Raw genomic sequence first — 27,830 nt, forward strand, 5'->3', positions numbered from 1 at the left:
TATTTAATATGCCATATTGAAAGAAATAACAATGTAGATTATCAATGTTTTTTAATCTGCTTTAGTAATCTGTAGTAATATTGCAGTCCAGATTTTATAGGCCTATAATAAATCTTGAGTTCTAGAATTTACAACATAATAAATATGGCAGTCTACAATTAATGGCTCTTTAAGAAATCTGGAATCTAAAACGTACAGTTTTATAATAAATCTGTCAGTGCCAAACTTAAGGTTCTACAATAAATTAAACACACTTAAAGACCCAGAACTGATCTGAGTCCGAGTTGTAGAATTTACAAAGAAAAACAGAATAGCCAAAGCAAATCAGCAGTTCCAGAAACACAAACCAGTAAATTCCCATAAGAGACTCCAGTAAAGCTGGGTGTGAAATGCTTGGCTTGAAAAGTGAGGCTTCGCTCACACAGCATCAGTGTGAGGCGAGTACGGGCATAGATCTGCACACTGATCTGAAACGGACACAATTAAGCCTGGCCAAAAAAGACTTTAAGATTGACACCCGGCTCACTTATCCTGCTCCTGATTGGACAGCTAGTCAGAAGGAGAGCGTAAGACTGGCAGTTTGGAAAGGAGAAAGGTTCAGTTTGACATGTTAATTTGCTCGACATCCTAACATTTAATTATACCACAATACTTTCCTTTCACAGGATTTGCATTCCTTAGCAATCCGGTTCAGACAGTATTTTATGCTGGAATCCTTTTCAGCTCGTAGTGTAAGTCCCTCTCTCTTTCTTTCACTCTGCCTCTCTTTATTTCTTCAAAATCCTTCACTCTACTTTATATTTAACTCTTCTTATGCACTTAACTGCATTCAGATGAGTGAAAACATCTCAAATCTACTAAATCAACCTTATGTTGATTTTTGTAAGAATGTTTTACGATTATTCAGCTTATTTCTGGATGTTCTTCGTTTTATATAACTGTATCTAGATAAATTCTTTTCAATTAGCAATTCAATAGGTTTGCTTATATAAAAATTCTTTTTTTGAAATAATTTATTCCTAACTCCTTTATATCTCTGTAGCTAATTAAACATTCAATGTTTCATAGAAAACAAAAATCATCAGAGTGGCCTGTACCCTTGCCTTAAAAGTTTGCAAATGCTTTTTGTAGCTTAAAGTCTTTCAGTTCTTGTATCTGGAACTGAAATATTTGTAGATATTTGTATAACAGGTAACAGTATAAGTTCACTGTCCATTAGTTGTCCCTAGTGTCTACTGTTCTAAACTATGGAAGCAGTCAGATACCTAATTTTTTAGAAATCAATTACTTTTGTTAGAATTTTGGTTTTATCACAAAATAAAATTCTATATATTAATCGCAAATGTCACAAGCCATCCATTCTAAAGCATTTCTTAGTTTGGTTCTGATCAACAAAAGTAATTATCGTCTGCAATTAGACTACATCGACCAGAAGGGGACGTGATCATGCCGGTATGGAAGCCAAGCAGTCTGCCACCAGCGGAAAAAAACAAACAACCACAAAAAAACACGGCACGTAAACGGCAAAGCACCAGCACGTGTAGCGCAAAACAGCAGGATGCGTTCGCCGGAAAACGAGGAGACAGTGTGGTGGAGTAACGCACCTTTGCCGGGGCGTTTGTGCAGCGTGGGACGACGACGGGGTTGATGTAAAAAAGCTGCTGCTTGGTTGGAGCCTGGGTGGAGCTGGGGTCCACCTTAGAGAAACGACAACATTCGAGCACACAAGAGACGTCTTTCAGACGAGAGTGTGTGGGAGTGGGTGCACTGACACTGGGGAGCCACTTGGTGGCAACCATTAACATAAAAGTTTGGAGGAAACTTTTTGAAAATGCATGTGTGTGAGTGATGTGTTGTACTGGATGGTGTAGCCCTATTAGCTGGCATTCATGACACTACAGTTATCTACAGGCTAGTTACTACTACATCCAAGCTCAAATGTTCCCAATCCAGTCCACAATCTGTACCTCCCACAAACCTGAACACATACAAGCAGTACGTGGAGAAGCCTGAAACCTTAATGAATACGTCAGGTCTGGCAAAACGGTCTGTGCTCCCTTAGGTTTTGTCATGCTGGCTTAATAGCTTATAGGAAATATATACTGTAGGTGTTAAGAAGGGTTTTTTGTAGGGATGTGCACTAGAGTATCAAGGGTTCACAGGCTCATCAATATACAATGACAATAAAAGCCATCACAGTTGTTCAAAACAACAGAAAGGCTACTGTGGAAAAAGTCTATTTCTAATGATGGCCATGGGAATAATGAGGCAAAACACAAAGTGCAGTCCTTCCTGCTGCATAGAGCACCCATGCAGACCCCAAACACCATCAAAAGTGGCTAAAATTAACAAGCAAGCCTAGGAACTGAAACCCAGAATAATGGAAGAAGGTAGCCTGATCCAAGTCCTGCTCTGCTGGAATGCCACAAATACTACCTTAAAGGTTTTGTACAAGAAGCTGTTTTGCAGCATGCAGAAAACCACCTTCATATCAGACAGATCATTGGTCATAATGTTTTGGCTTACTCATGTATAAAACACAATGTTACCACTGGTAAAACTTTAACACCAACTAGTCTAACTAGTCCCACAAGTCTAGCTGATGTTAGCTTAGTCCAAAAACTGTGAAAGTACATTTCTCCAATAAACAGGATGTCAAATCATCCTAGTTGATAAGTCCATGTCAGTGTTGTACTGGAAGCTCATTAACTCATCTGAAGAGGTAGCCTTCTCTACTTGTCAATTTAGGATAATAGAAAATGATGATGTAATGAAAGAAAGCCTAACCTCCTACAATAATTTGGCCTTATCTTTTTCTCTACTGTTGTTGTAACTGAACATCCATAAATTAACAATTAAATGAACATTAAGTGTGAAGACCTACAGCCAGTTCATGTTTTGCACCACTATCTCACACCTGATGCAAGTGGTTAGCATTATAGCACATAGTCATTGGTTACCTGTATCAGGTGTGTTGGATCCATAACACATCTAAAAAGTCAATTACTGGATTGGGAACATCAGATGTAACAGTATACACAGTCCACATTTCCACAGATGCTGGAAAGCCTAGCCTTATTAAGCATATTAATAGGAATATACATCCTGTCCCATTTAAATAAACCTGCAATTCTGTTCACGTTCTGCTCGTTTGCTCAGTTCAAATAAATTCAGATAACTTATCTGAACAACTTATTTGTTGTTATAATACACACAGAATAGGTGTGTAGAAAACGAATTACCTGCCTCAGGTATGCTGACAGCTCAGAACAGCAAGGACAGAAAGAGTGGCCTGTGGTTATGAATCTTGGCTCTAAGCAGGTGAAACCAAAGACCACAGGAGATGGAAGCATATGTGTGTGTGTGTGTGTGTGTGTGGTGGGCAGGTGTGTGCTCACCCTGACGAAGCTTGCAGGGAACCAGCCCTCCTCATCGTCAATCTGCCCCCACCACCAGTCCCTGTTGGATGCGTCCAGGACTTTGATGACATCGCCGGCCTTGAAGGCCAACTCGCGGTCCGCCATGGTCACATGATCCCATACCGCCTCCGCGTTGACGACAGAGCCTCCACTCACCAACTGGACAGAGAGGAGGAGAGAGATACAGAAATAAATATGAATATGTCATATGTCTATGAGAAAAAATATATTATGACACATATATATCACCAAGCCAAGTAAAAAACTTCAATAAGAGAAACTTTACTAAAAGGAAAACGAGGTATTGACTGGTTGTAAGCTAGCAATTCTATTGGTCGATTCACTACAATTAAAAAAATTATGATGTAGTATAAATAAACACTGCCACATTTTTGTCAAATCATGAAAACTGTAATACACCAATTAAAATCCAGAGGTCATTACTATAATCAACAATTTTGATTCTAACAATTTTCAGTGCTGACAAATCATTCATTTATAAATTTGATGGACTTCACAAAGTGCTGAGGACAGAATCGTAATAGTGAAGGGGTAAGTTCACCTCGGTCTCTTTCACAAGTGCACAAATATAACAAAATCACAACATAAACATCACAAAATATGATCACATACCACTTTTAAACAACTTCTGGGCATTTACAAATTATTTAAATCCCACACTGAGCAGAGAAAGCTAGGAACAGGATCCATGCCCACAGAAAGCCATGATGGAGCGCATGGCAAAAACAATCATTGACTAATCGACTAATGGAAAAACAACCAATAGATTAGTCATATATCAAAATAATCAGTAGTTGCAGCCCTTACATCCACACATTTAGCAACACCTTATTTTTTCTATACTGAATAATGTATAATATTGAGGCAATGTTTTGTTACAGCTCCACACTAAATCGATAAACAGTCACACATTTGCACTTGACCAGCAATCCAGGACACCAGACTTTCTCAAAACCAAAAAGCACCTCAAATCTGAAAAGCCTGATGCTCTCCCCCATTCAATCTGGACCTCACAGAAATCACACTCTCAAGACTCGTCACATATTACAGCAGATTAGTCCTCAATACACACACACACACATAGAGACACTGCTGCCGCCTGCCTGATGTCCCCCTTCAGCATTCTGGCCAAGCGCAGTCCGGAGCGCCAAGGCCAGCCGGAGAATGTGGATCACAGCGAGCCGTATGGAATTTTCTGGGTCATCTTACAAGGGAAACACACACCGTCCATCTGTCCGAACACTATATCCCTGTATATACACTCGCTCCATTACTGCTGTTCTTTATAAATGCACATCTCTTTTGATGTATCCTGTTGTCAGTGAGAATAAAAAATAAAACAAAAAACAAATTGCTGCACACGACTGAACGTGTTCAGAATTAAAATAATTATGTGTTTGGGATTAACTCATTCAGTGTGGAGTTTGGTGAGAAACTTACCCACACTGATTCTACTATAGTGGCTGGGGTTGCAGAGGTATACTGTAGTTACGTATACAATTATGTATACAATGCCCACCGAGTAATAATAATAATAAAAATATCAATAAGTGCATATGTGAACTCTAAATTGATTACACCCCCACAAGTTCTAAGCTATATTTAAAATCATAAAAACTGTCAAACTGTCCATTTTAGGCCGAGTCAGCTGCCGTTTTTTTTATTTTTAAAAACCAACAGCCCATCTGATTTCACTTGTTTCATACATTGTTTAATAACTAAGTAATGACCTGTTCAGGAAAACAAATCCTGCCCATTGCACACTGTTTGCATTCTATTGTGCTCTATACCTGACATCCCAGGGAAATAGGACTGGGGGTGTGCTGGTGTGCAGGTTCTGATACTAAACCCACACAGATTACTGTGATGTACTGCATCATTTATAAATTACATACTATGCAAAGTTCTTTTGGCAAGAGCTGCCGGTGCATATCCATAGCATGTTTCCTTAATATCTGATGATACATCCTGATCATGTTATCATCCTTAGATATAATCCTTAATAGTCCTTTAATTTGAAAAAGAAAAAGAGCAACAAGAGAGAGATTTCCACCTAAAAGGGTACAGAGCAAAGTCGTAGGCAGTGCAGATTAGATGCTAATGTGATGCTAACATGTCCAGTCTGGTGTGAATTCACTTGACCTGATTCAATGTTTAAACCCATCCATAATGCTGCTTTACAGATAACAACAGCTGGCTAACAATGCAGAACACACTCTGGCATGCGCTTAGCAAGGTTACTACCTAGTTAAATGTTGGCAGAAAATGTGGAAGATCAACTAAACCATAGAACTCAAACAAAAATATACCTTGACCAGGATGTATAAGATAGTGGTGCCACTTAGTATTTCATGGTTCTATTTAAACTGGTATTTTTTAATTTCTGTTTTTACAGCTACAAAATGTTAACTGGAAAACCCCAATTGGTCATTGACACGCACAATAACGTCACCAAAGCAGCATGTTTAAGAAATAGTGACTGTGATTATAGAACAGTAAAAATAGTAGAAACTTGCTTTTATAATCTTTGGAGAATTGAAATCAATAAAACTTCAGAAATAGGCACAAAGTGATGAGATAATGTCACCAGACGAGCTGAGCGAGGATGCCGGTGACTCTTCTTTGGATTAATTATGATCTGTTAACAACACAGATAAATACTGCCTAGGTACAACATGCTGGAATGCTATTTCTGCTGTATCAAGCCTCATGAAGTTACCTAGATAATACAGATATTACTTTATTTACAGCTCTAGTGTGTTCACCTGTGAACACTCCTGAAACTACACTGTAAAAAAAAACTGTAGTTTTTACAGGAAAACGCTGGCAGCTGTGGTTACCAGAGTTTTCCTGTTAAAATTACAGACGATAAGTAAATAACTCTACTGAAAAAAAATGTAAATTAATTTACAGTGATTGAAATCACTGCTAAATTACAATAATAATCTGTCAAGTTTACACAAATTAAATGTTAATTTTGCATAGCAGTGTTCTACATAAAAATACCCTTTCCTGTATTTTTTACCTCTAACAAATGTCTTTACTAAAACCCACAGACTTCTTTACCATTTCAGCTAAAAGAACCAAAACAAAAACATTTCGGCAGTAAAGGTGAGCTGCTGTAATCAATCAAACCTGTGCTCAGCACTGCATACTTTTTTAAAAAACATATCTGGATAAACAAGTTCCTTGTCTTTGGGGAATATTCCTTGAACAAAGCTCTGCATATATTTGTCCACTATTTTAATCAGGCAGCAGGCAATGTATTCGTGACTTAATAATAACTTTATGTGAGGGAATTGTTAGAGGTTTAGACATTTAGAACATTTTACTTAATACAGCAGGCTTTACTCTTATTACATTTTCCTCTCATTTAAACAGGATTTTAGTAGGGTTAATGTATTACACATTTTAGCTGTCAAACAATCAATTCTACAAAAACACAAAGTTTACTTAACACAAAATTAATAATAATCAATGTGAAAATCATGAAAGAGTCAGATATAGCTCTGAAATACAGCAGAAAGTAGACTGAATTCAGATTTAACAAAGCCCCATTAAACCGTCTCTGCTGTTCTTCCTGGTGTCTCTGTGCTATAGCTTGGCTAATGTTAGCGTTAGCATTAGCTGCTTTAGAAGACGAAAAATCACATTCGTGAACCATTATAAGGGAATGTAAAGTAAACTAAAGTAAAATAAGGTTGACTGAAGAACAGCCTGACCGCATAACACCTTCAGCACAGAGCTAAACACAGACAGAGCCTCACGGTGCCGTTACCTGGCAATGACCAATATCCACAAACCAACCATTCTGAATCCAAGATGGCTGCATATCAACAGTAGTATTATACAGTATATTAGCATGTCTATTTATTTGTGCCTCATTATATTCGGTTAACACACAGTACTGTCTATCTTCTATCTATAATGCTAACAACGCGGATCTTTTCTGAATTAAACATATTACCAGAGAATTCTACAGAGAAAATACCCACTTGAGAATGTCTTTCTGGTTTTTAGACACTAGAGGGCGCTCCTGAGTGAGTCCAAATGAATGGGTTTATATTGAGCATTTGAGCAAAATCATAAATTATAATTGTTTCATTTTCATTTGGACAATTTTACTTTATTATTCAACACAGAACAACAGCAAATGTTTCAATACCACATACCTACGTTTTAAAGCTTTTAAACTCCAGTTTTAAGCCTTGTACAAGTGCTCTGCCTGTCTGGACACGTCTTCTTATTCAATAAATTTTAAATTTAATATTGAAGACATTAAAGCTATACAAGAACATGTGGAATCATTTTGTAAACAAAAAGCATAAAACAAACCTGAATATGTTTTATGCTTAAGATTCTTCAGCAGCATAATGAGGGAGAGTCACCTGGAATTGTTTTCTCAGTGTCTTTAAGGAGTTTTTGGAGGTGCTGAACAATAATTGCTGCTTATTTCCTGGTCTATTTTAATACATAAGGTGCACCAGATTATAAAGCGGATTAAGTAACACTAGTAAGGATGCCTACACTGAAGTGAGCAAGCTGGGGGAGTGCAGTAAACAAAACTTCTTTCAAAGTCGAACGAGTGCTGGATGTTAATCTACACTGGTTTCTCTCCTGAAAACTGTTTATTTGGGTGAGTAAAACACTTCTGTTTATTTAGAGTAAGCTGAGATTTCCAAAATTTTGTGTAAGGGTGAGTTTTTAGTGAAGTTTCTCCAGCACTTAGGCTGCGTGCAGCAGCATGAGCATTAGCCGCTAACCACAGCGCTAACAGGGCGTAAATTCATCTCAGTAGCACTAGACTGAGGTATCCTCAGTGTTCCTGTAACCCAGGGTGCTATCAGCTGTCCCACATAGCTTGATTTAACATGGCAAAAAAGCAGATTACAGTCCAAAAAGCTCGACTCTGAACAGGGAAAGAGCTAGCGTGGTTTACAGCTAATGCTAATGCTGCTGGTAAAATGCTAATGCTAATGCTGCTGCTTATGTATGAATTTTAACTGGTAAAATTCATACATAAGGCGCAACGGATTATAAGGCACACTGCCGATTTTTGGGACAAAATGAAAGGATTTTAAGTGCACATTATAGTCCGAAAAATACTCGGGAAAATAGCAAGGGTTCAGGCTCTCTGCTGTAAACAGCCAAAAAAAGAGGAAGGTAAAAAAGCAAGCAGCTGGTACTAGACATTGCAAAATTGGCTTTAAGTGTCCTTTTCAGTGTTTGCTAGCCTTTAGTTGGCCCCAGTACATCTTCCAGTCATCTAGTTTAGTCAAACACTAGAGGGCGTCCTGGGCAAGTTCCTGCTGAAAAGATACAGTTTGGCCAGGCTGGGTTTTTTGGACTTGCATGGGAGCACCTTGTAATGTGTCTGACTAACATGGACAACTAACCATTTCATGACTAAGCTGGTCAACCAGTGTGACCAATTTTATATGCCACAGAGAGTACAATATTTGCTGGTCAAAAGCTCGTTATCTGCCTAGTATAGGACATGCTTTTACCTTTATGTTAAGTTTTTCAACCACCTTTACCATCAAAGACCAGCTTAGACCATCTGAAACCAGCTGCACAAGCAAAAGTACTGGTCGTTTGTATGAAGATTTACTAAATTTACAAACAGTTGAACATTTTAATACAAAAAATAGCTGATTCATTTTTTTAAAACAGCTCTCAGTAGCAGCAATGCTAATGCCCTGCTACCCAAAACCTGTATACAGTAGAAAAACAGAAATATCTTTTACTTTCCAAAATAAAAGAAGGTACATGCCTGAGGAAACACATTTTATTAATATTGCAAGGAATTTAGCTCCAAATTCAATAAGCCCTCTAGCATTTCTTAGTCATTGTTTGGTTAAATTAGAGCAGCTCCTCATGAACTGCCTCTGTAAGAACCTTTACTTTCTTTACTGATTCTGAAATATAACAGCATATCAGAAATGCTGATTTTATTACTTGATTCTTTAAGCTCAACTATTTAAATATTTTAAATCCAGAACACAAACACATGCTAAGATACCTGATCATCAGCTCTAATTAGGTAATTAGAACTACAATATTTAAAATAAACTGTGACTTTTTTTTTTTTTGTAAATCTGATTATGCACAATGAGGACAATTTGCTATTTAACAAGGAGCAACGGCATAATGCCATTAGCCCAACATGTGGGAACCAGAAACCAACTGCTACACAGTTTGTTGGGACTGAACCGAAACTAGCTCCTCTCAAGGGTCTGCAATTGAGTGTGAGTACTATTTTCGAAGCCAGCCCAAACAAATCGCATCAAGGGTGAAAATTAACCAGATTTAACAAAACAAAAAAATGCAGGTGTAAGATGCCCTCTGTTTCTCAGAAAAGGTTCACAAACAGTTTTTGTAGTGTTAATATCTTGGTGTAAAAGTTTAAAACACATCTACATGGCTTGTAACAGAAGTCAATCAAATATCAGCCACATCTCCACAACTGTCCAATGTTTTTAAAGCAGGAACCTGCTGATACGGATATGATTCAGATATTATCGTATGCCTCATAGTCAGATTTGTTAGACCTTTCATTTAAACCATTTTATGAGTGAATGGTAGCAGGCCTACAAGTACAGCAAAAAAATCCAAATTTCTAAGCATCTGTACTCTCAGTAACAGCTGAAATTGAGAAACACACACACACAGAGGGCCAAGAGGGTGTAAATGTGTTTGTGATAACACAGCGGTGGAGATAAGAGTCTATCAGCTTCCTCATCACTGTTTCTCTTATCAGCATTGAAGATCCTACAACAGTGTGTGAGTGTGAGTGTGTGTGTGAAACAGAGAGATAGAGAGAGAGAGAGAGAAAGAGAGAGAGAGACATGGTAATAAAATTGTGTGCAGGCAATGTACATGGTAGGTTCAATAGGAAAATATAGAGGGAGGAATAAAGAAAACGAGAGAAAGAGAGAGGTAGAGAAAGAAAGCGAGAGAAAGAGAGATAGAGAAAGAAAGACAGAAAGAAAGAAAGATGGGGAGATGCACAATACTGGTCTTTGCAATACAGATAAACAGTAGGCAGCAATCTGTAGTTAGTCCTTTATCCAAACACTGTGTTTTATACTGTGTGCTGTGAGCGTCTCTCACTGACAGTTCTGTCCAAACAGTTTATAATCTTTGCTGTTGCATTGTTGTTTGGGTTAAATCTGATCAGCCCATCATGGTTTTTATATAGTCTAAAAATAGGCATTGAGATTTGTGCTGTTTTTAGTCTGATCTCATTTAAATTCAGCACAGGGTGGAATAAATTCTAAATATAGAGTTTATAATGAACATACAGTGGATACGGAAAGTATTCAGACCCCTTTAAATGTTTCACTCTTTGTTGCATTGCAGCCAGGGGCTTTATGACAAAGTGGCCTGACCGAAGCATCTTCCAGTGCAAGACATATGAAAGCCTGCATAGAGATTGCTAAAAAAAACAAATGAAGGACTCCAAGACTATAAAAAATAATATTATCTGGACTGATGAGACAAAGATTGAACATTTTGGCTTTAATTTTAAGCAGTATGTGTGGAGAAAACCAGGTACTGCTCATCACCTGCTCAATACAATCCCAACAGTGAAACATGGTGGTGGCAGCATCGTGCTATAGGAGTGTTGTTCAGCTGCAGGGACAGGACGACTGGTTGCAACTGAAGCAGAGATGAATGTGTCCATATACAGAGAAATCCTGGAAAAAAAACTCTTCCAGAGTGCTCTGGACCAAAGATTTACCTTCCAACAAGACACCGTACCGTAAGCACACAGTTAAAATAACGAAGGAGTGGCTTCAGAACAACTCTGTGACCATTTTTGACTGGCCCAGCGAGAGCCCTGACCTAAACCCAATTGAGCAAAAGTTTTCTTTTCAGTGACTTTTAAACATGCTTTTTTTTTGGTTGGTGGGACCAAACAGACAAACACTGAGCTACCAAACATCCTAGAGTCAAACTGGCAAATCTATGCTGCCTGAATAATGTAAAAACAAATTCACAAACTTAAGAACCAGTTTTATAAGAATGCTGTACACAATTCTAAATGTCTAAATATCACAATGGCAGAGACCCTGAACACTAGAACCAAGTGCTAAAAATCAAGAATTCAAGAGCTACAAAACATCTTAGAGTTCAACAACCCAATCTGCAATGTCGGCGTGTTTAAATAAATTTGGAGACATGTCAAATTGGACTCCCTATTAACAGCACTGATAGGAATCAGTAGTCTTTGTTCTCATAACACTTTATTCCAAAATAATCTCAAACAGGGTCTTACTTTTGCTGTGTTTATGTGCCTCTCTCTTCAGTCACAACTGAAACGTTTGATTTAATAGAGACAAAAATAGACGTTTGAACTGCAGCCTGTGCATGAGACAAAAATAAACAAGTCATCAGCAGGCACCTTGTCTGATCACTTTTTAGAAATATATAAATTATTATAGTATCTGGCTGTCTGTATTTAGGTCTGAAATGCATTCCTCCAGAAAATTTTGTTTGTACACTCTTTCAAAATGTGGTCTGCTAGGCTTTTTCAGTAAGGTCAAATAATCATCTAGATAGCTAAATGTTTTCCCTGGTTAGAGGGTTCTTCACCCAGAGAGAAAACCTTTTAAGAATAATTCTATGTAGTATCAAAAAGTTTTAGTCTCTTTATGAATTAAAAACAATTTTATTACTAAAGTGTTCTCTGCATTGTTTGGAACACAGACACATTTTGATATGCCCCACTACACCTCAGTATAAAATTTAAGATCAAACCAACAGCTAAACAGCTAAAGTAGATATTCCTCTTTTTTACAGGTACTTACAGGTCAATGTGTTTTACCACATAGACATGACAAAATATTGAAATTTAACACAGCCCCCCTCATATCAGGGCACCATAATATATGAGACATTTGGCTTCACTGATGTTTACTCTCATGTTTTCCATTACTTCATTAATGCAGGTATAGAAACACACAGAATTTGTAGTAGTCATTATTCAGCACGAACACAACAGCTGAGACAATTAAATTCTAAAGAAACTCTTAAGAGGCTAAAAACCAAGAATAAAACAAAAAGAGGTATACCTCAAACCTTAAGATTACTCAGGAAACTGTGTGGAAAAAACAATAAGTGATCTAAGTAATTGCAAATGGACTGGTATGCCAATGAAGATCATGGCAGATGAATCTACACTATTGGAAAAAAAGGATTCTCAATTGTCTGTCCAAAAGATCAGAAACAGCCTTCAGAAATCAGGTGTGTATTTGTGACAGACTACTATGCACAGAAGACTTCATAAACAAAAAATACAAAAGCTACAAAGAAAAGATGCAAACCACCAAACAAAAGGAAACATACATTAGCAAAAACCTACCTACCTAAAGATGCCTGAAGAATTCTGGGAAAAGGTCTTGTCTGTCCTTCAGGCATCATTAAGTAGGATTAGGATTAACCTGTTTCAGAATGATGACAAAAGCAAAATGGACCCCAATCCAAAACATACCACCTCATCAGCTGCAAGTTGAATTTCACATATTTCTTGGGATGGTGCTGCCTTGTTAATATATGGTTCATAGGGTGCTGATAGCTAGTTACTAGCTAGTAACTCTATCTTTATTATTGCTATGCAGTTGCTATGGTATCTCAGGTGGCTGCTAGGATGTTGCTATGCATTTGCTTTGATATTTCACCTAACTGCTAGATTCCACAGGATTGCTAGTATAATAATTAGTTGTGTCAACATTAACACACACGCAATTCATCTGGATTGCAAAATAATAATTTTATCAAGTTTGTCCTTAACTTCCTCCTCTAATTTACTCTTTTTACAGAGCCTGGTCATGTATTATTAGTAGGTATTTAGCTGTATTTACTGATGTAAAGATGCTGCAGCTGAATTCAGAAGGTAGATTACAGTTTTATTAAGGTTATACTATGGAATAAATCTAAAAGCTAACACATATATTTAAAATGACAAATGCTTATGACAAAGTGTCAGTGATAAGAAGAAAACACCTATTTAATCACAGAAAATTGGTCGATTAATACAGTTATTTTAGCGATCGACAGCCATCATTCTTATATATTGAATCCACTAGATAGATAGATAGATAGATAGATAGATAGATAGATAGATAGATAGATAGATAGATAGATAGATAGATAGATAGATAGATAGATAGATAGATACTTTATTTATCCCGAAAGAAATGTAGGCATCCAGCAGCAACAACACAATACAATAAGAAACATATTTAAACATAAATTAAAACACAGAAGAATAGAAAATATATAAGGCTATAAAAAACGTATTATACAAGGTAAAGATATATCTGTAAACGTAGCAGTGCAGTAGATGTAGCTTCAACCCACAAAATTCCGTCCATACTTTCCTAGGGAAATAAGAGCTTGATTCCTGATCAGAACACAATTAGTGATGGTGGAATAACCACTAATCACAGAGTTAGCTTCTTTTGCTCCACAGAATTCCTGCAGTGTCTCTAAAGACGCGATTAAAACTCACCATGTTCACTAAAGAAGCGTGAAAGAAGTGCACCTGTTCATGCTCACTGTTTACAACGGAGACGTCTAAGAAAAAGCCTGTGAACCTGCAGTTTAAAGGGTATCAGTGTGTGTGTGTGTGTGTGTGTGTGTGTGTGTGTGTGTGTGTGTGTGTGTGTGTGTGTGTGTGTGTGTGTGTGTGTGTTCCTCCGGAGCTAAAGCGGTAAAATCGCGCCTCTCTCTCTGGGGTAAACAGTACGATTATGTAACTCCGTCAGAAAGAACTCTATAGAGACACAGCTGTGAGTCTGCCTAAACAGGTACCATCATCTCTCATACACACACAGACACACACACACAAAAAATGAAGACAAACAGACAGAGGGAGAGAGAGAAAGAGGGTAGAAAGAGAAAGAAGGAAACAGCAGATGGGAATCATATATATATGTAAATATGTGCGTAGTTAAACATCCTCTTTACGCTTATTTCTGTTGAATTTCATTTGATGCTAATTAACCAATGCTAAATCTTCTCTGAAAACCATCCAAAATGTAACAGAGATGACAAGCATCTACAGCATGGCAAAGCTTTTAATCCTTAATAATGAAAAGAGCATATTTATAAATATACACACAGATTAACAGTATATTGAACATTTCTAGTACATTTTATTTAATATCCAAGAAATATTTCATTTTTTTGTAATAAATATAATCTTTATGCAAGTTTAGAGATAATAAAGTGGAGAACCCAAAGAATAATTCATTAATGTCAACGATCTGACAACTTTAGGAGTAACTGAACATTCTAAAACCCAAATGAAAATGTCTCAACGGTCTGGATCCAACAATCTAGAGCTCGAAAGACAGTCCCAAATAATGTGGAACCTAACATACAGTCAGAACTTTAAAAGTTCAAAACTAAATTCTGGAACGGCAGGAATAGAAGAAAACTCACAGCTCTGGAATCGCCGAAAAGGAACAGAAGCAAGCTCACAACTACAGAGCTACTAAAACGTTTAGTATAAAGTCTTACATCAGATATACAGTCTCTTCCAAAAGTATTAGAACAGTGAGGTTAATCATTTAATTTCTGCTGTAGACTAAAAATATTTAGGTTTGTCATTAAAATATGAATATGAGACAAACATTTTAGCTTTTATTTTTCAGGTATTTACATCAGAAACTAATGCAAAGTTCAGAAGATAGCACTTTCTGTCCGAAACCACCCATTTTTCTTGTGAGCAAAAGTATTGGAACAGATAAACTTAAAATAAAGCAAGCTCCAATGTGTTTCACAGATAAGCTGGTATGTTTGGGATCATAAGCAAAGACTTTCTTTCTCCAAACTTGAGCTTTTCCATCACACTGGTTAAGGTTCATCAAGCAGGAATCAAGCTCAAACAATGAGGCTACTAAACATTAAAAAAACCCTAGATGACATAATCCTACATGCATGAAAACGCTAGATGCAAGCTCACAACCACAGAGTTACAGAATGTCCTCCAAATTAGACTTCTCTGTAATGTCTGAAAAGACTAGCTCACAACATATTACTGAAAATTAACCCTTTCAGACCCTGCGTCCATTACAATGGACAGCATGTGTTGTCTTTTTATTTTTTGTTGAAATTTATGCAAATTAAAGCCTACTGTCCATCGGTATACAACATTAAACAAGCCAATGAAAAATGTACAGTAGCTTAGCCTCGCCCACTGCATCAGGAAAAAACAGCCACTCAGACATTTAGGGCATGGCATCACTAGAGCCAACAAAGCAAAGTAAGAGCTATTTTTACTGATTCTATGTGATCTTAAACACTTTTATCATGTTAATGTTACTGTTTATGGATGACTTGTGAAGAAAAAAGGTCAATATCAAATCTAAAATAAAAATGTTAAACACAGGTATCCAATGCAATGGTCATTAAAAAAAACAATTAAATGTTTTAGTTAATTAGATTTCATTTTTTTTTTTCTTTAGCCTATTAGAATCTTCTTTTGTGAGAATTGCAGGCAGAAAACAGTATTCTTCAATTTCTCAGAGGAACATATTTCGGGTCTGAAAGGGTAAAAAAAAAAACCTAGATCAGACAATCCCATTAGTCTGAACACACAAGAAGCAAATTCACCAGCATAGGGCTACCGAAGTGTCTTGAACCCAAGATCAGACAATTCCTGAATATCTAAACACACAAGAAGTGAGATAAAAAGCACAGAGCTACTAAACAATCTAGAGCCCTAGATCAGATTACTCTGAAATGTCTGAAGAGACTTGAAGCAAGCTGCAGAAGTGCTGTGTTTTGCTGGCAACAGCACTTCATACTTTCTGAGTTTAAACTGCATTATAAAATAGTTATTACACAAAAGCATCCCACAAACAGCAGATATTGGGAGTGTGTAGCACTACACACACATTCCACTGCAGTGGTTTAAAGGCACTGAAGCTGAATGATCAGTGAGGTCAGTCAAAATGTATTATAAGATATGAAACACACAACAAATGTTTGTTTTATAAAAGGTACACACAACACTATCAGTCCAGAATGTCATATATACATATATAGTTATTTTACTATTAGTATTTTTTTTAATATTAGAGTATTATCATATCTTACCTAAATTATGGAGGTATATTACCTATGAAATCATTAGCATCAGATAAGTATTTACTGATATTCAGCATTTAGGTACTCTGGTCTTGTGAAGAAAATTAAACTGGACCGGGACATTCCAAACTTTCACTTTTACTGCAGTCATTATTGCACTGCAGCAAGAACACTTTTACTGAAGGGTGGGTTAGGGACGCTCTTGTGGAAAACCCTCTGGTCCTTAAAGGCTTTGATACAAGTTCAAGTTATGATTCTTAGGAATTTTTAAATATAAGTCTGTAGTTGTGGTTAGTTTTCAGCAGATTTAGACTATGCAGTTTCACTGTACTTTATTTAGTTTTAATGGCAAGAAAAGGGTTAAAAAAGAAAAGAAAACTGTGTGCCATATAAGATCCACAACTTTCATATCATTTATTTATAATTTTGATAAATTACCTCCTTTTTCTGATTGAAGAACTCTTCCGTTGAAGAGTACAACACGTTGCTTTCTTGGGAAGACACTGGGAAATCTAATTGTATCTCTTTATGGTCACCAAACCTTGATTTCAGATCTACCCTTTGAGCTTAGGGACATTGCGCTTAGTAAATGGAAATTATGGAGAATAGATGATTTTAAACTTATTTGAACATTGAACAAGCATTTTTGGACTCCCTAATACTGAGCTTAATTTTTTTCGAATCAGACACTTTACCCAGAACCTGCCAGAAAACCAGCAAGTTTAGATTTTCAACTTAACAAGTTGGAGAAACACCTCACCTTGAAAAGCTCTGAAAATAGAATCTCAAACCATTACACTACTCTATCCAACATGGACGCTTCATATTTTGATACTCTGAAACTAACTTGGGGAAAGAATCTAGGATTGATAATGAAGTCTAGACAGATATTTGTAACTGGATATTTCCTTAATGTACTTCTATTAATGTCCATGAACAATTTTTTATACTTTTTTATAGGATGTATCTTACCCTAGTTCGTCTTCACAGGATAGTCCCCCTATACTTTAAACATGTGTTTCAAATGTTCTGCTAAAGTGGGTACAGTTCTACATGTTTTTGTTATGTGTAAAATTACAGAATTACAAGGGAAATTCATTTGGCCTGTATCTCTTAAATACTTTGGCCCTCTAACTGGAAAAGGATACCATTAATATTTTACATATTTAATTTTATTCCAATAGAAAAGGTATTCTGTAATTATTAAGATATTCCTTCCAAAAAGATGTGGTTGAAGCTTTGCGCCAAATGGTTACCTATGGAAAAGCTTACCTATAGGTTGCGTCAGAATTTGTTCCCCTGCACAGTTTTATCTTGAAAAGGCCAACATATGTTCCATAAAAATGTTCATCTCTACATTTGGACATCCTATGTTTTGCCCTTCTGTGTTTGGATCTGGCACTGAAGAAAAGCTGTTCTTAAGCTTATTACATTAAGACACAAACTCTTAATGGACAGATTATACTGTTCCTACAGACTCTGTATATGTTTGTATTTTTACAAATAATGTAAAACTCAACAAAAAAGTGATTAAAAAATAGAAAACTAATAAGCAATCAGTGGCATCTGGGTAGATACAATTAGTTAGTCATTCAATGGTAGAACTGAAGACATAATATAATATAATAACTAACTGTCTACATAATTAGGAACTGATCACTGAATCAATCAGTCACAGTCTCGTTTATCTAGTAGCCAAACTCTTTTATGAGGTACTGTTTCACTTCAACAGAAAGATCAAATATACATTAACGTCTATCACAAGCTTCAGAAAATCATATACACTGCTCTACACATATGCTCAAGTTATAACTGCTAATGAAGACCTAATCATTTGGGCTACAGCGGCCCCGGGACGGTCCGAGATTATCCTGACAGGAATCAAAACAACGTCACATACTGTAAATCATTTCAGCGGGGGTCATTATTCTCTTGTTGTAGGGCTGTACCCTGGCGTGCGAGTCTCTGCAGTTTGTGACCGCTGCCCCGGCTCTCCGTCTAAAGCTAAACTCATCCTCCACTCCTTCACCCTGCAGCCATCGCTCCACTCCTCCCTGCTTTATGCATCTACTCCCGCATGAACACACCGCGCTCAGGACACAGCTATTTATTCTCTGTCTCTGTGAGTGTGTGTGTGTGTGTGTGTGTGTGTCACATACACAAGTTGGTAGGCACTAAAGTCATGTAGCAACAAACTCTGCTAACAGGGGCTGACCAATACTAATATACTACAAAGAATACAAAAAAAACAGCCAATATCATTTTTGATACAGTCAAAAAATAGACTAAAACTAAAGTTTAAAGGAAAGAGTACTTTACTTAACATCAAACATCTTTAAATTTCAGTTATTTAAAACAATACTTCATAACTAAGTCAGCAGCAAACAGAAAAACCGAGTTACAGAAAAAACGTAAAAATCAGGCTGGCAATTTTTTTTAAATATACAGGAATATCCACGAGGCTCTGTTTCTTACTGAAGAGAGAGCAGCAGCAGCAGCAGAAGGTAAAATATGCGTTACTGGACTATCTGCAGGTGTCAGCACATTCAGGTCATTTTGATGCTGCAATTTGGGAAAACTTTTAATGCTGCTTTTAGTCATTTATATGCTATAACTTCTCACAGGTATATGTCATTATACAGCATTATTTACTGCAGCTGTATCTCGCTATGAAGCAGTGCCTTCTACAACTGTATATTATTATATCATTATACAGCAGCGCTTTACATTTACTGCAGCTGTATCTCATTATAGAGCAGTGCTTTCTGCTACTGTATATCATCATATCATTATACAGCAGTGTTTATAATAGAGCAATATTTACTGCAGCTGTAAATCATTATATATGCACAGTAGCTGCATATCTCTATACTGAGCTGTGATTACTGTAGATATGTATCTCTATACAGCAGTGCTTATAGATTGCAGCTATAGATTAGTATTGCTATAACTCAATTACAGATCAGCTACAGATCAGTATATAGCTGTGTTCACTCAGTTATACATCAGTATACAGCAGTGTGCACTGCAGCTGTATATTAGTATACAGCAGTGTATATCATACAGCAGTGTGCACTGCAGCTATAGATCAGTATACAGCCATGTATATTATACAGCAGTGTGCACTGCAGCTATATATTAGTATACAGCAGTGTGCATTATACAGCAGTGTACATTGCAGCTATAGATCAGTATACAGCAGTGTGCAGTGCAGCTCTATAGATCAGTATACAGCAGTGTGTATTATACAGCAGTGTGCACGGCAGCTATAGATCAGTATACAGCAGTGTGTATTATACAGCAGTGTGCAGTGCAGCTCTATATATCGTTATACAGCAGTGTGTATTATACAGCAGTGTGCACTGCAGATATAGATCAGTATACAGCAGTGTGCAGTGCAGCTCTATATATCGGTATACAGCAGTGTGTATTATACAGCAGTGTGCACTGCAGCTATAGATCAGTATAGAGCAGTGTGTATTATACAGCAGTGTGCACGGCAGCTATAGATCAGTATACAGCAGTCTGTATTATACAGCAGTGTGCACTGCAGCTATAGATCAGTATAGAGCAGTGTGTATTATACAGCAGCGTGCACTGCAGCTATAGATCAGTATACAGCAGTGTGCAGTGCAGCTCTATATATTGGTATACAGCAGTGTGTATTATACAGCAGTGTGCACTGCAGCTATAGATCAGTATACAGCAGTGTGTATTATACAGCAGCGTGCACTGCAGCTATAGATCAGTATACAGCAGTGTGTATTATACAGCAGTGTGCACTGCAGCTATAGATCAGTATACAGCAGTGTGTATTATACAGCAGTGTGCACTGCAGCTATAGATCAGTATACAGCAGTGTGTATTATACAGCAGCGTGCACTGCAGCTCTATATATCGTTATACAGCAGTGTGTATTATACAGCAGCGTGCACTGCAGCTATAGATCAGTATACAGCAGTGTGTATTATACATCAGTGTGCACTGCAGCTATAGATCAGTATACAACAGTTTGTATTATATAGCAGTGTTTACTGTAGCTATATTCCAGTATACAGCAGGGTTTACTGCAGCTATACATCAGTGCACAAATGTTTACTAGGAATGCCAGCACTTCATTGCAGAGTGAATATCAAAATTCTAAAAGATTTGACACTATTTGTTTTGGGGTTTTTTTACTGCAGAAATCACAATCACACAGAAAATGTACTGTTTGTTTTAAAACAGAATGTGACTGTGTTGCCAAGATAGCAATGAACATTTGACTGATGCCTGTTGTCTAGGATTTTTCTCAGTTCGTTTTTTCAGGTGTAAGGTTACAATAAGCATCAAAATGTGCCTTGTGCCCTCTGACATTCACCAATATTTTATTATTTGGGATTTGTTTGTTTACTTTAAAAGGACAGTGGGGTCCATCATTATAAAGGCCTAACTGTGAACAGTTACGAGGGTTAAAAACACAATGTTTTAGAATCTTTTTTTAAGGACAACTTTAAGAAAATTCCTAGGAAGATAATTGTGAAAAATGACCATTGTTCTTTAAAGAGCCAAAAGAGGCTTCCATAGAAGCCATTCAAAGCACACAAACGGTTGCATTAATAAAAGCAGGCTGACATGTGATCACAGTGAAATCCAGTCACACAGAAGATCTCAGACCAGCACTTCCTCTCAGAAAAGCCTTTAAGGCGCTCCCCATCTGTGGAGTCAGCAGGAAAGAGCGTTAGTCATACACACAGCAAAGATCTGCTTCAGTGGTGTGTGTTTCTTCATTCCAAGGGATGTGTATGAAGTGGCAATACACAGGATTAGAATACACACAGACACACACATACACACATATACACTCCTACTCCTGACCAGAGAGAAGGATTATGTAACCGCTGTACAGCAGGAGTCTATGAGAGAGAACAAGCGAACACGTGGATAGAGGGAAAAGACAAGAGAGAAAGAGAGAGAGAAAATGAATGATATCATTTCAGTGATGGAAATGACATTATTTTAAATATAAAGTGAAACAATAATAAAATATGTCTTCAGAATTTAGACAAAATTCCACTTTAACCTTACTGCAATAAGACAAGCCAAACGCTGGGCCTAAACTAGAATACTAATTGTACTATATTTTAAATTAAGCACTAAACAATATAGTTTTCGTTAAAAAATTAAGCTGTTCTGTGTGGCATTCTTTTACTCTCTAGATGAGGAGGAAAGAGACGTCAGGTCACAGTTCACAACAGGACAAACCAGCTGAAGGTTTAGCAGTAGATTTAGCTAGTGTTAAAATTATAACACTTGTGGTCTATTCAGATAAGATAGAGCGAGGTAATGTGAGGCAGAGTGAAGTCACAGTGAACATAAAAACCAAACTACTTGTTGGAAAAAAAAGAGTTTAGCCAAGCCTAGTTATCGCACATTTCTCTTTTTTGGTCCATATCAGGTACCCTTAGTTTTCATCTGTGGCCCACCCTCTCCTCCATAATTCAGCATAGTCTTAGCCAACAACAGCCCATCAACAACATCATCTGTCCAAAGAATAGTTGTCTGTCAATCTGTCAATAATAGTTGTGTGCGGATATGAGCGGCAACCACTGCACATACCACGTTCAGTGTGAAACAGCTTAGGAGCAGCAGCAGAGATAACATTTGTTCATAGCTATAGTTATTATTTGTTTCCAAAACCACACTGTCATATTAACAATGGGCAATATGTCTCTAAAATAATAGCAGAATATTTTAGTGTATTTTTGCAATAACGATAAAAAAATAAAAATGAATAATTTTAAGAATACACTACTGCAACACAATACATATGATATTTTATTTGGCGATATTTTTGCATATGATATGATATGACACACCCCTAACTGAGGTTTTCACCAGGATTGAAATCCAGAATTTAAGTAAAATAAATGATACTGGTCAGATATGATCTGTCTCAGGGCTCTGAGTGCTCCAGTAGGCTAAGCCCTGCCACTGTGATCAGGAGATCGCCGGTTCCTATTCATGTAGCTTGCCATTGACTGCTGGTGCCCTGAGAGAGCACAAGTGGCTTAGCTCTCTCTGGGTGGGTAGATGGCGCTCTCTCCCCTCAGCACTCCAAAGGGTGATGTCGCTCAGCACAGGGCGTTTGTGAGCTGATGTATCAGAACCGAGTCGCTGCGCTTTCCTCCGAGTGTGCTCTGATGTTACTCGGTAATGCTGCATCAGTAGCAGTTAGAAAAGAAGCGGTAGCTGACTTCACATGTATCGGAGGAGGCATGTGCTAGTCTTCACCCTCCTGGTGTTGTGGGCATCACCAGTGATAAGGGGAGTCCTAATAAATGGGTTGGGTAATGGGCCGTGTAAATTGGGGAGAGAATGGAAAAAAAAAAAAATTATAAAGATACTAGATGTCTCTATATAATATCACAATATTTAATGGTATTTTGGCGATATCAATATTTAAAAAATTGCCGTTATTATTGCATACAATACGATATGGCACACTGCTACTAATTAGTTTAAAAATAGTGCACCACCAATTAAAGAGCACACATCGATATGATGAGCATTATAGTACAATGTTTTGGACGCAGCTTGCTACTTCCCGTCGTGAAGCATGCTCAGCTGTGAAAGCACTTCACAGATTTACATGTTTAGTGCAGAATTAATGCGATGACTGTGCAGAATTGCGAGCCCTGGCAGATACTGTGAGGAATGATTGAATGAGCGTGAATTCTCGCGATCGCAAGATCACATATTCCTGAAGGAGCTGGCTAATATCGACACGTCTACCTTGTAAAAGTTGCTAAATGGAAAAACGTGAGGGGATAAAAAAAAAAAATACCACAATGTGTGAGCTAGCGAAACGCGTTAGGTGCTGCGAGCCTTTTGAACAGGACATTTCAGCAAGCTTAAGCGTTAGCGGTGGGAATTAGCAGATTCGCTTTCAGCTTTAGATAAAGATCCTCCGATTATTGTTCCAGCCTGAGTCTGAAACACGGAAGCCAAGCACAGCATGGCAGATCCACAGTTTTTATTTAAAAAAACAAAAATACTCTCAAAAATATTCTTGCACATGCCAGACATGCTGCTAGAAGACACTGCTCATATGAAGTTAGCATGTGTGTGTGTGTGTGTGTGCGTGTGTGCGTGTGTTTGTGTGTGTGTGCATTTGTGTAGAGGTTTCTAAATACGGTAGCTCTCTTGGTTTTTCTACTTGGCGCCTCACACAGAAGCTGGTGTATTTTTAGCCCCACATGCAGCTCCATGTGAACACACCCCAGCTAGCACTAATGCTACTGTATGAGCACCCCACCGTTTCCAACCATGCAAAACACACCCCCATACACACAACATACACTGCTGAAACACACCTCCGTACACGACACACATCGCCTCAACACAACACAGTGTGTACTGCAGTATAATTCACGCTTGAGGCTTTCATGTGGGTATATATATATATATATATACATATATATATATATATATATATATATGTATATATATATATATATATATATATATATACGTATACAGTAAAGACTCACATACAGATTACATTTACTTCATGTAGAATAAGGTAGAATAAGGCCCAATTCCATTTCTCTTTTGTACCCCTTCCCCTTCTTTTCAGAACAGTTACCAGGGGAAGGGGTGAAATCATCCCCCTAAGAATTGGGGCAACCCTTCAAGAACCCAAAACAGAAATAGCTAGCTATAGCAGTTGAGGGCTAAAGCTTAGAAACCTAGCTGCTGTTGGTTAACACGTGAACTTTAGAGCATCGTATGTCTTTAGAAAGGGGGCAAGTTGTGCAGCTGTTCATTATTACTGTCCCTTCCTTAATTCCTTTGTAATGGTGTGCTAAAATGAGCTTTTATTTTATTTTATTTTCCATTTCACCTTAAATTCTGCCATTTCTGCCATATGTTGTAACATTTAAGGTGGAACAATAAAGTTAGCAAGCTAGCTAGCTACTGAGATGAACTACTAGCGCTTTGTTATTAGGAAAATGGCCAAAAACATTGAAACAACACATCAAACTAAGGTAATATAGTGGTTATAGTCATTTTTAACAAGCTACAAAAATACTTTTGTAGCTTATGCTGCCAATCTTGCCAGTCATTCTCATAGCTTTTTGTTTTAAGTGTGCCTCTGAAAAATCTCAGTTTAAAGGTTCATGTAGCCCTAACACTCCCCCCCCTACAATTCCAGTCTAGCAAGAATCGGGACACCCTACCACTGCACTTGCAAAACAGAGTGGGAGAGCCAAGGAGCAGATAAAAATGAACCTATTGGCACCATACCTAATGCAAGGCACAGGCTACAAATCTCTCCAGGTATAAATCTCCCCAGCAGTGGAACTGTGTTCCCTTGAATAATGATGGTGCTCCCTCTAGTAATTTTGGGATGTGTTGGGGAATTGACCTGACTAACACTCGTGAATGCAATCAGATCCTCACAGTAATGCTCCAAAATCAAAAAGAGACAATTAATGAGAAGGTGTAACAATACAAGTACTAATACAAGACAACCATATTCACCATTTTTTATTTTATCAAGTCAGCCAGCAAATTTTATTCGAAATGTTTTGTTGCACGTAACATTAATTGAGACATATTTTTCATTGAATAGACCATGAACCGGCCAATAAAAAAGTTTAAAATACAATTAAAAAACAGTAGCTTAGCCCCACCCAATGCACTGAAAAAACACTCAACTCAGCTATTATGGCATGGCAGCACTAAAGCAATTGAGACAAAGTAATAGTATTTGAAATATTTGAAATAAATAGGTCAATATCAAATGAACAAATGTTATCCACAGGCTTCCCATGCAATGAATATTAAAAACAATTATATTTTTTAGTTAGTTTAGTTAATTGTAGGACATTAGATTTTTCTTTTGTGTGCATAACAGAGAGAAAATAGCTTTCTTATATTTTCCATCACTGGAACATAATTCAGGTCTAAAAGAGTTAATCCAGTTAAGCATATTTTTGTATTTACTGAATAAAAACTGCAGACAGAAGGAACCACAAACAAGCAGCAACTGAAGATGACCACGGTAAAGGACTGGCAAAAGTACCTCAAAATCTGGAAGCACAGATAGAACATATCAATGCAGTGAATACACGCATACTCATTAATTGTGCACACACATAGCGACATACAGTGAGCACAGTGAGTGAGGGTTAAGGTCCTTGCACAATGTGCACAATTATTTGGACAGTGACGCGTTGTATGTAAGTAGTCAAACTGTTGTTAAAATGTACAATTTCAAGCTTAGTTTAGCGTTTTTACTAAAATATTGCATTATCCATTTAGGAATTATAGCCATATTTTACACAATCGCTTCGTTTTCATAACTCAATGGTAGTTGGACAAATAAACAAAATTATATATTTAATACCATAATATAAAATAAATAATACTGGCATATGAATCCACCAAGACATCAAGAATCTAATGGGTATCAAATAAAGGTTTTCCTCTTTTGAGGTGGTTGTCTTCAGTTACTGATTGTTTGTGGTTCTTCCTGTCATCAGTTTTTATTCAGTAAATAAAAAAATAAGCTCAACTGGATTAAGGTTAGCTGACAGATTTAATAAAATTAAAGACTATTCCATTTCTATTTGTCCTAAGGAAATTCTTGAGTTGCTTTGACAAAATCATAACAGTTTAACAGCATTTACCTGAACAAGATAAGAACTTTACAGTATTTATACAGTTGAGAATTCAACCTGCTTCTTTTATCAGCAGCAGTAAACATCATTGGCTCAGTTCAACTGGCAGCCATACATGCTCATGCTGTGTGACACTGCAACCACCATGTTTAGCAGATGATGCACTATGCTTTAGATCATGAAGCATCCCTTTGCTTCTCCGTACTCAGGTTAAACTTAGGTTTGTCCATCTATGTGAAATCAATGTGAAAATAATAATGCTGATTTCAACCAATATAACTATAATATAAGAATCTACTACAGGCCATTGAGATGCTACCACCGCAGTCACCACACCAGTAAAAAGATTGTAGCAAAATGACTCCTACTTTAAGAAGAATTTCTACCCTGTACACATATCACACACCCCAGCTGAACACCCAACAGACATTGACTAAATACACTCCAAAAGATCTTCTTAAACTGTGGAGAGATATTGCTTAATGTAATGTTCACTCTACCATTTAACACTCAATCTTTGTGCTAAGCGGCTGCTGGCAAACCCAGTCCTCGCTGACAACACAGATCTCAATAGAACGTATCTAAATATTACTGAACTGCATTAACGTGTTCATACTGAAGGCTAAGGCTGAATGCAGAATTATTATTGTAATATTTTTACTGTTTAATACAACGGTCTCACTAGGGCTGCATACACACCTACATTTTTAGTCCAGATGTTTGACTTTTTTGTTTGAAGAATAAAATATTGTCTGAACAAAAGAGGTGGTCTCAAACTGAATCAAGTAAATCATGATCTGATTCGTCTGCAGTGTGAAAACACTTTTATAGATGGTTTCGTCTTTCAGACCAATTATAGAAATTTGAGGCAGGCTGTTGTCACCCTTTCAAAAACATGAGAAAAAAATTTGACTTCCCTTCACATGTATTTGTCACAGAACAGTATGGGCACAACAGATTTCAAACACTGGCTCCTGTATCTACTGTAACTGTAGATTACTTAAGATTATTTAAGCACAGTTATAAAAGGGATCTGAGAATAATCTGTTTGCTTGAATGGAATTAGATTCAGTACACCTGGAAAAGCAATTGCAGAATTAACAACATTCTACAAACCAGTTAGCGTTAACATATTAAGATATGCATGGCCCAAAAGATGATTAATAGAACATAATTTAGCGAAGATCTTCAGTGTGCTAACTAACCTACAGTGTGAAATCAAAACTTTACACACTAACAAATACATGGACTTCAGTTCAGACTCCAGTCCACATTTTCAGGTAAAAAAAAATAAAAACACCAGTAGGCTGTGTAGACTGTGTATTACAGTTAGTCGCCATGGTGTTGAATTGGTGAAAAGTAAATTAAAGAAAGTAAAGAAAAGTAGACTGCATTTTCACAGCAGAACCTAACTGCTACAGTTTTTAAGGTGAAATACAAATTTCTAGTAGCTTCAGCTTAGCTTATCTCAGAGCTATGTAGCAAACGTGACTGTTATATAGTTATATGCCTGTTGTCATGGTGTTGAAATGTCCAAGTAAATAAACAGTAAAGAATAGACTGCATATGTTTTAGACCAAATGCATGTGTAATTTCTCTTATCTTCCATATTTTATGGGTC

General features: G+C 37.1%; 1 protein-coding gene across 3 annotated transcripts in view; it reads right to left on the reverse strand.

Annotated features, from left to right (window-relative positions):
• The window catches only part of arhgef9a (Cdc42 guanine nucleotide exchange factor (GEF) 9a), a 62,854-nt gene that overhangs the window by 26,800 nt on the left and 8,224 nt on the right, over positions 1–27,830 (reverse strand). The window contains exons 1-3 of one of the 3 annotated variants that reach the window (XM_022684995.2): positions 7,219–7,317; positions 3,399–3,578; positions 1,605–1,697 (exon numbers count right to left, since the gene is read on the reverse strand). In XM_022684995.2, the coding sequence (XP_022540716.1) occupies positions 1,605–1,697; positions 3,399–3,578; positions 7,219–7,272 (327 nt within the window). In that variant the 5' untranslated portion in view covers positions 7,273–7,317. Of the gene's footprint in view, positions 1–1,604; positions 1,698–3,398; positions 3,579–7,218; positions 7,318–27,830 lie in introns of those variants that run through there. The other 2 variants (XM_022685000.2, XM_022685004.2) reach the window with 2 other exon arrangements.

Source organism: Astyanax mexicanus, chromosome 1 (assembly GCF_023375975.1).
Source record: "Astyanax mexicanus isolate ESR-SI-001 chromosome 1, AstMex3_surface, whole genome shotgun sequence".
Classification (NCBI taxonomy): domain Eukaryota; kingdom Metazoa; phylum Chordata; class Actinopteri; order Characiformes; family Acestrorhamphidae; genus Astyanax; species Astyanax mexicanus.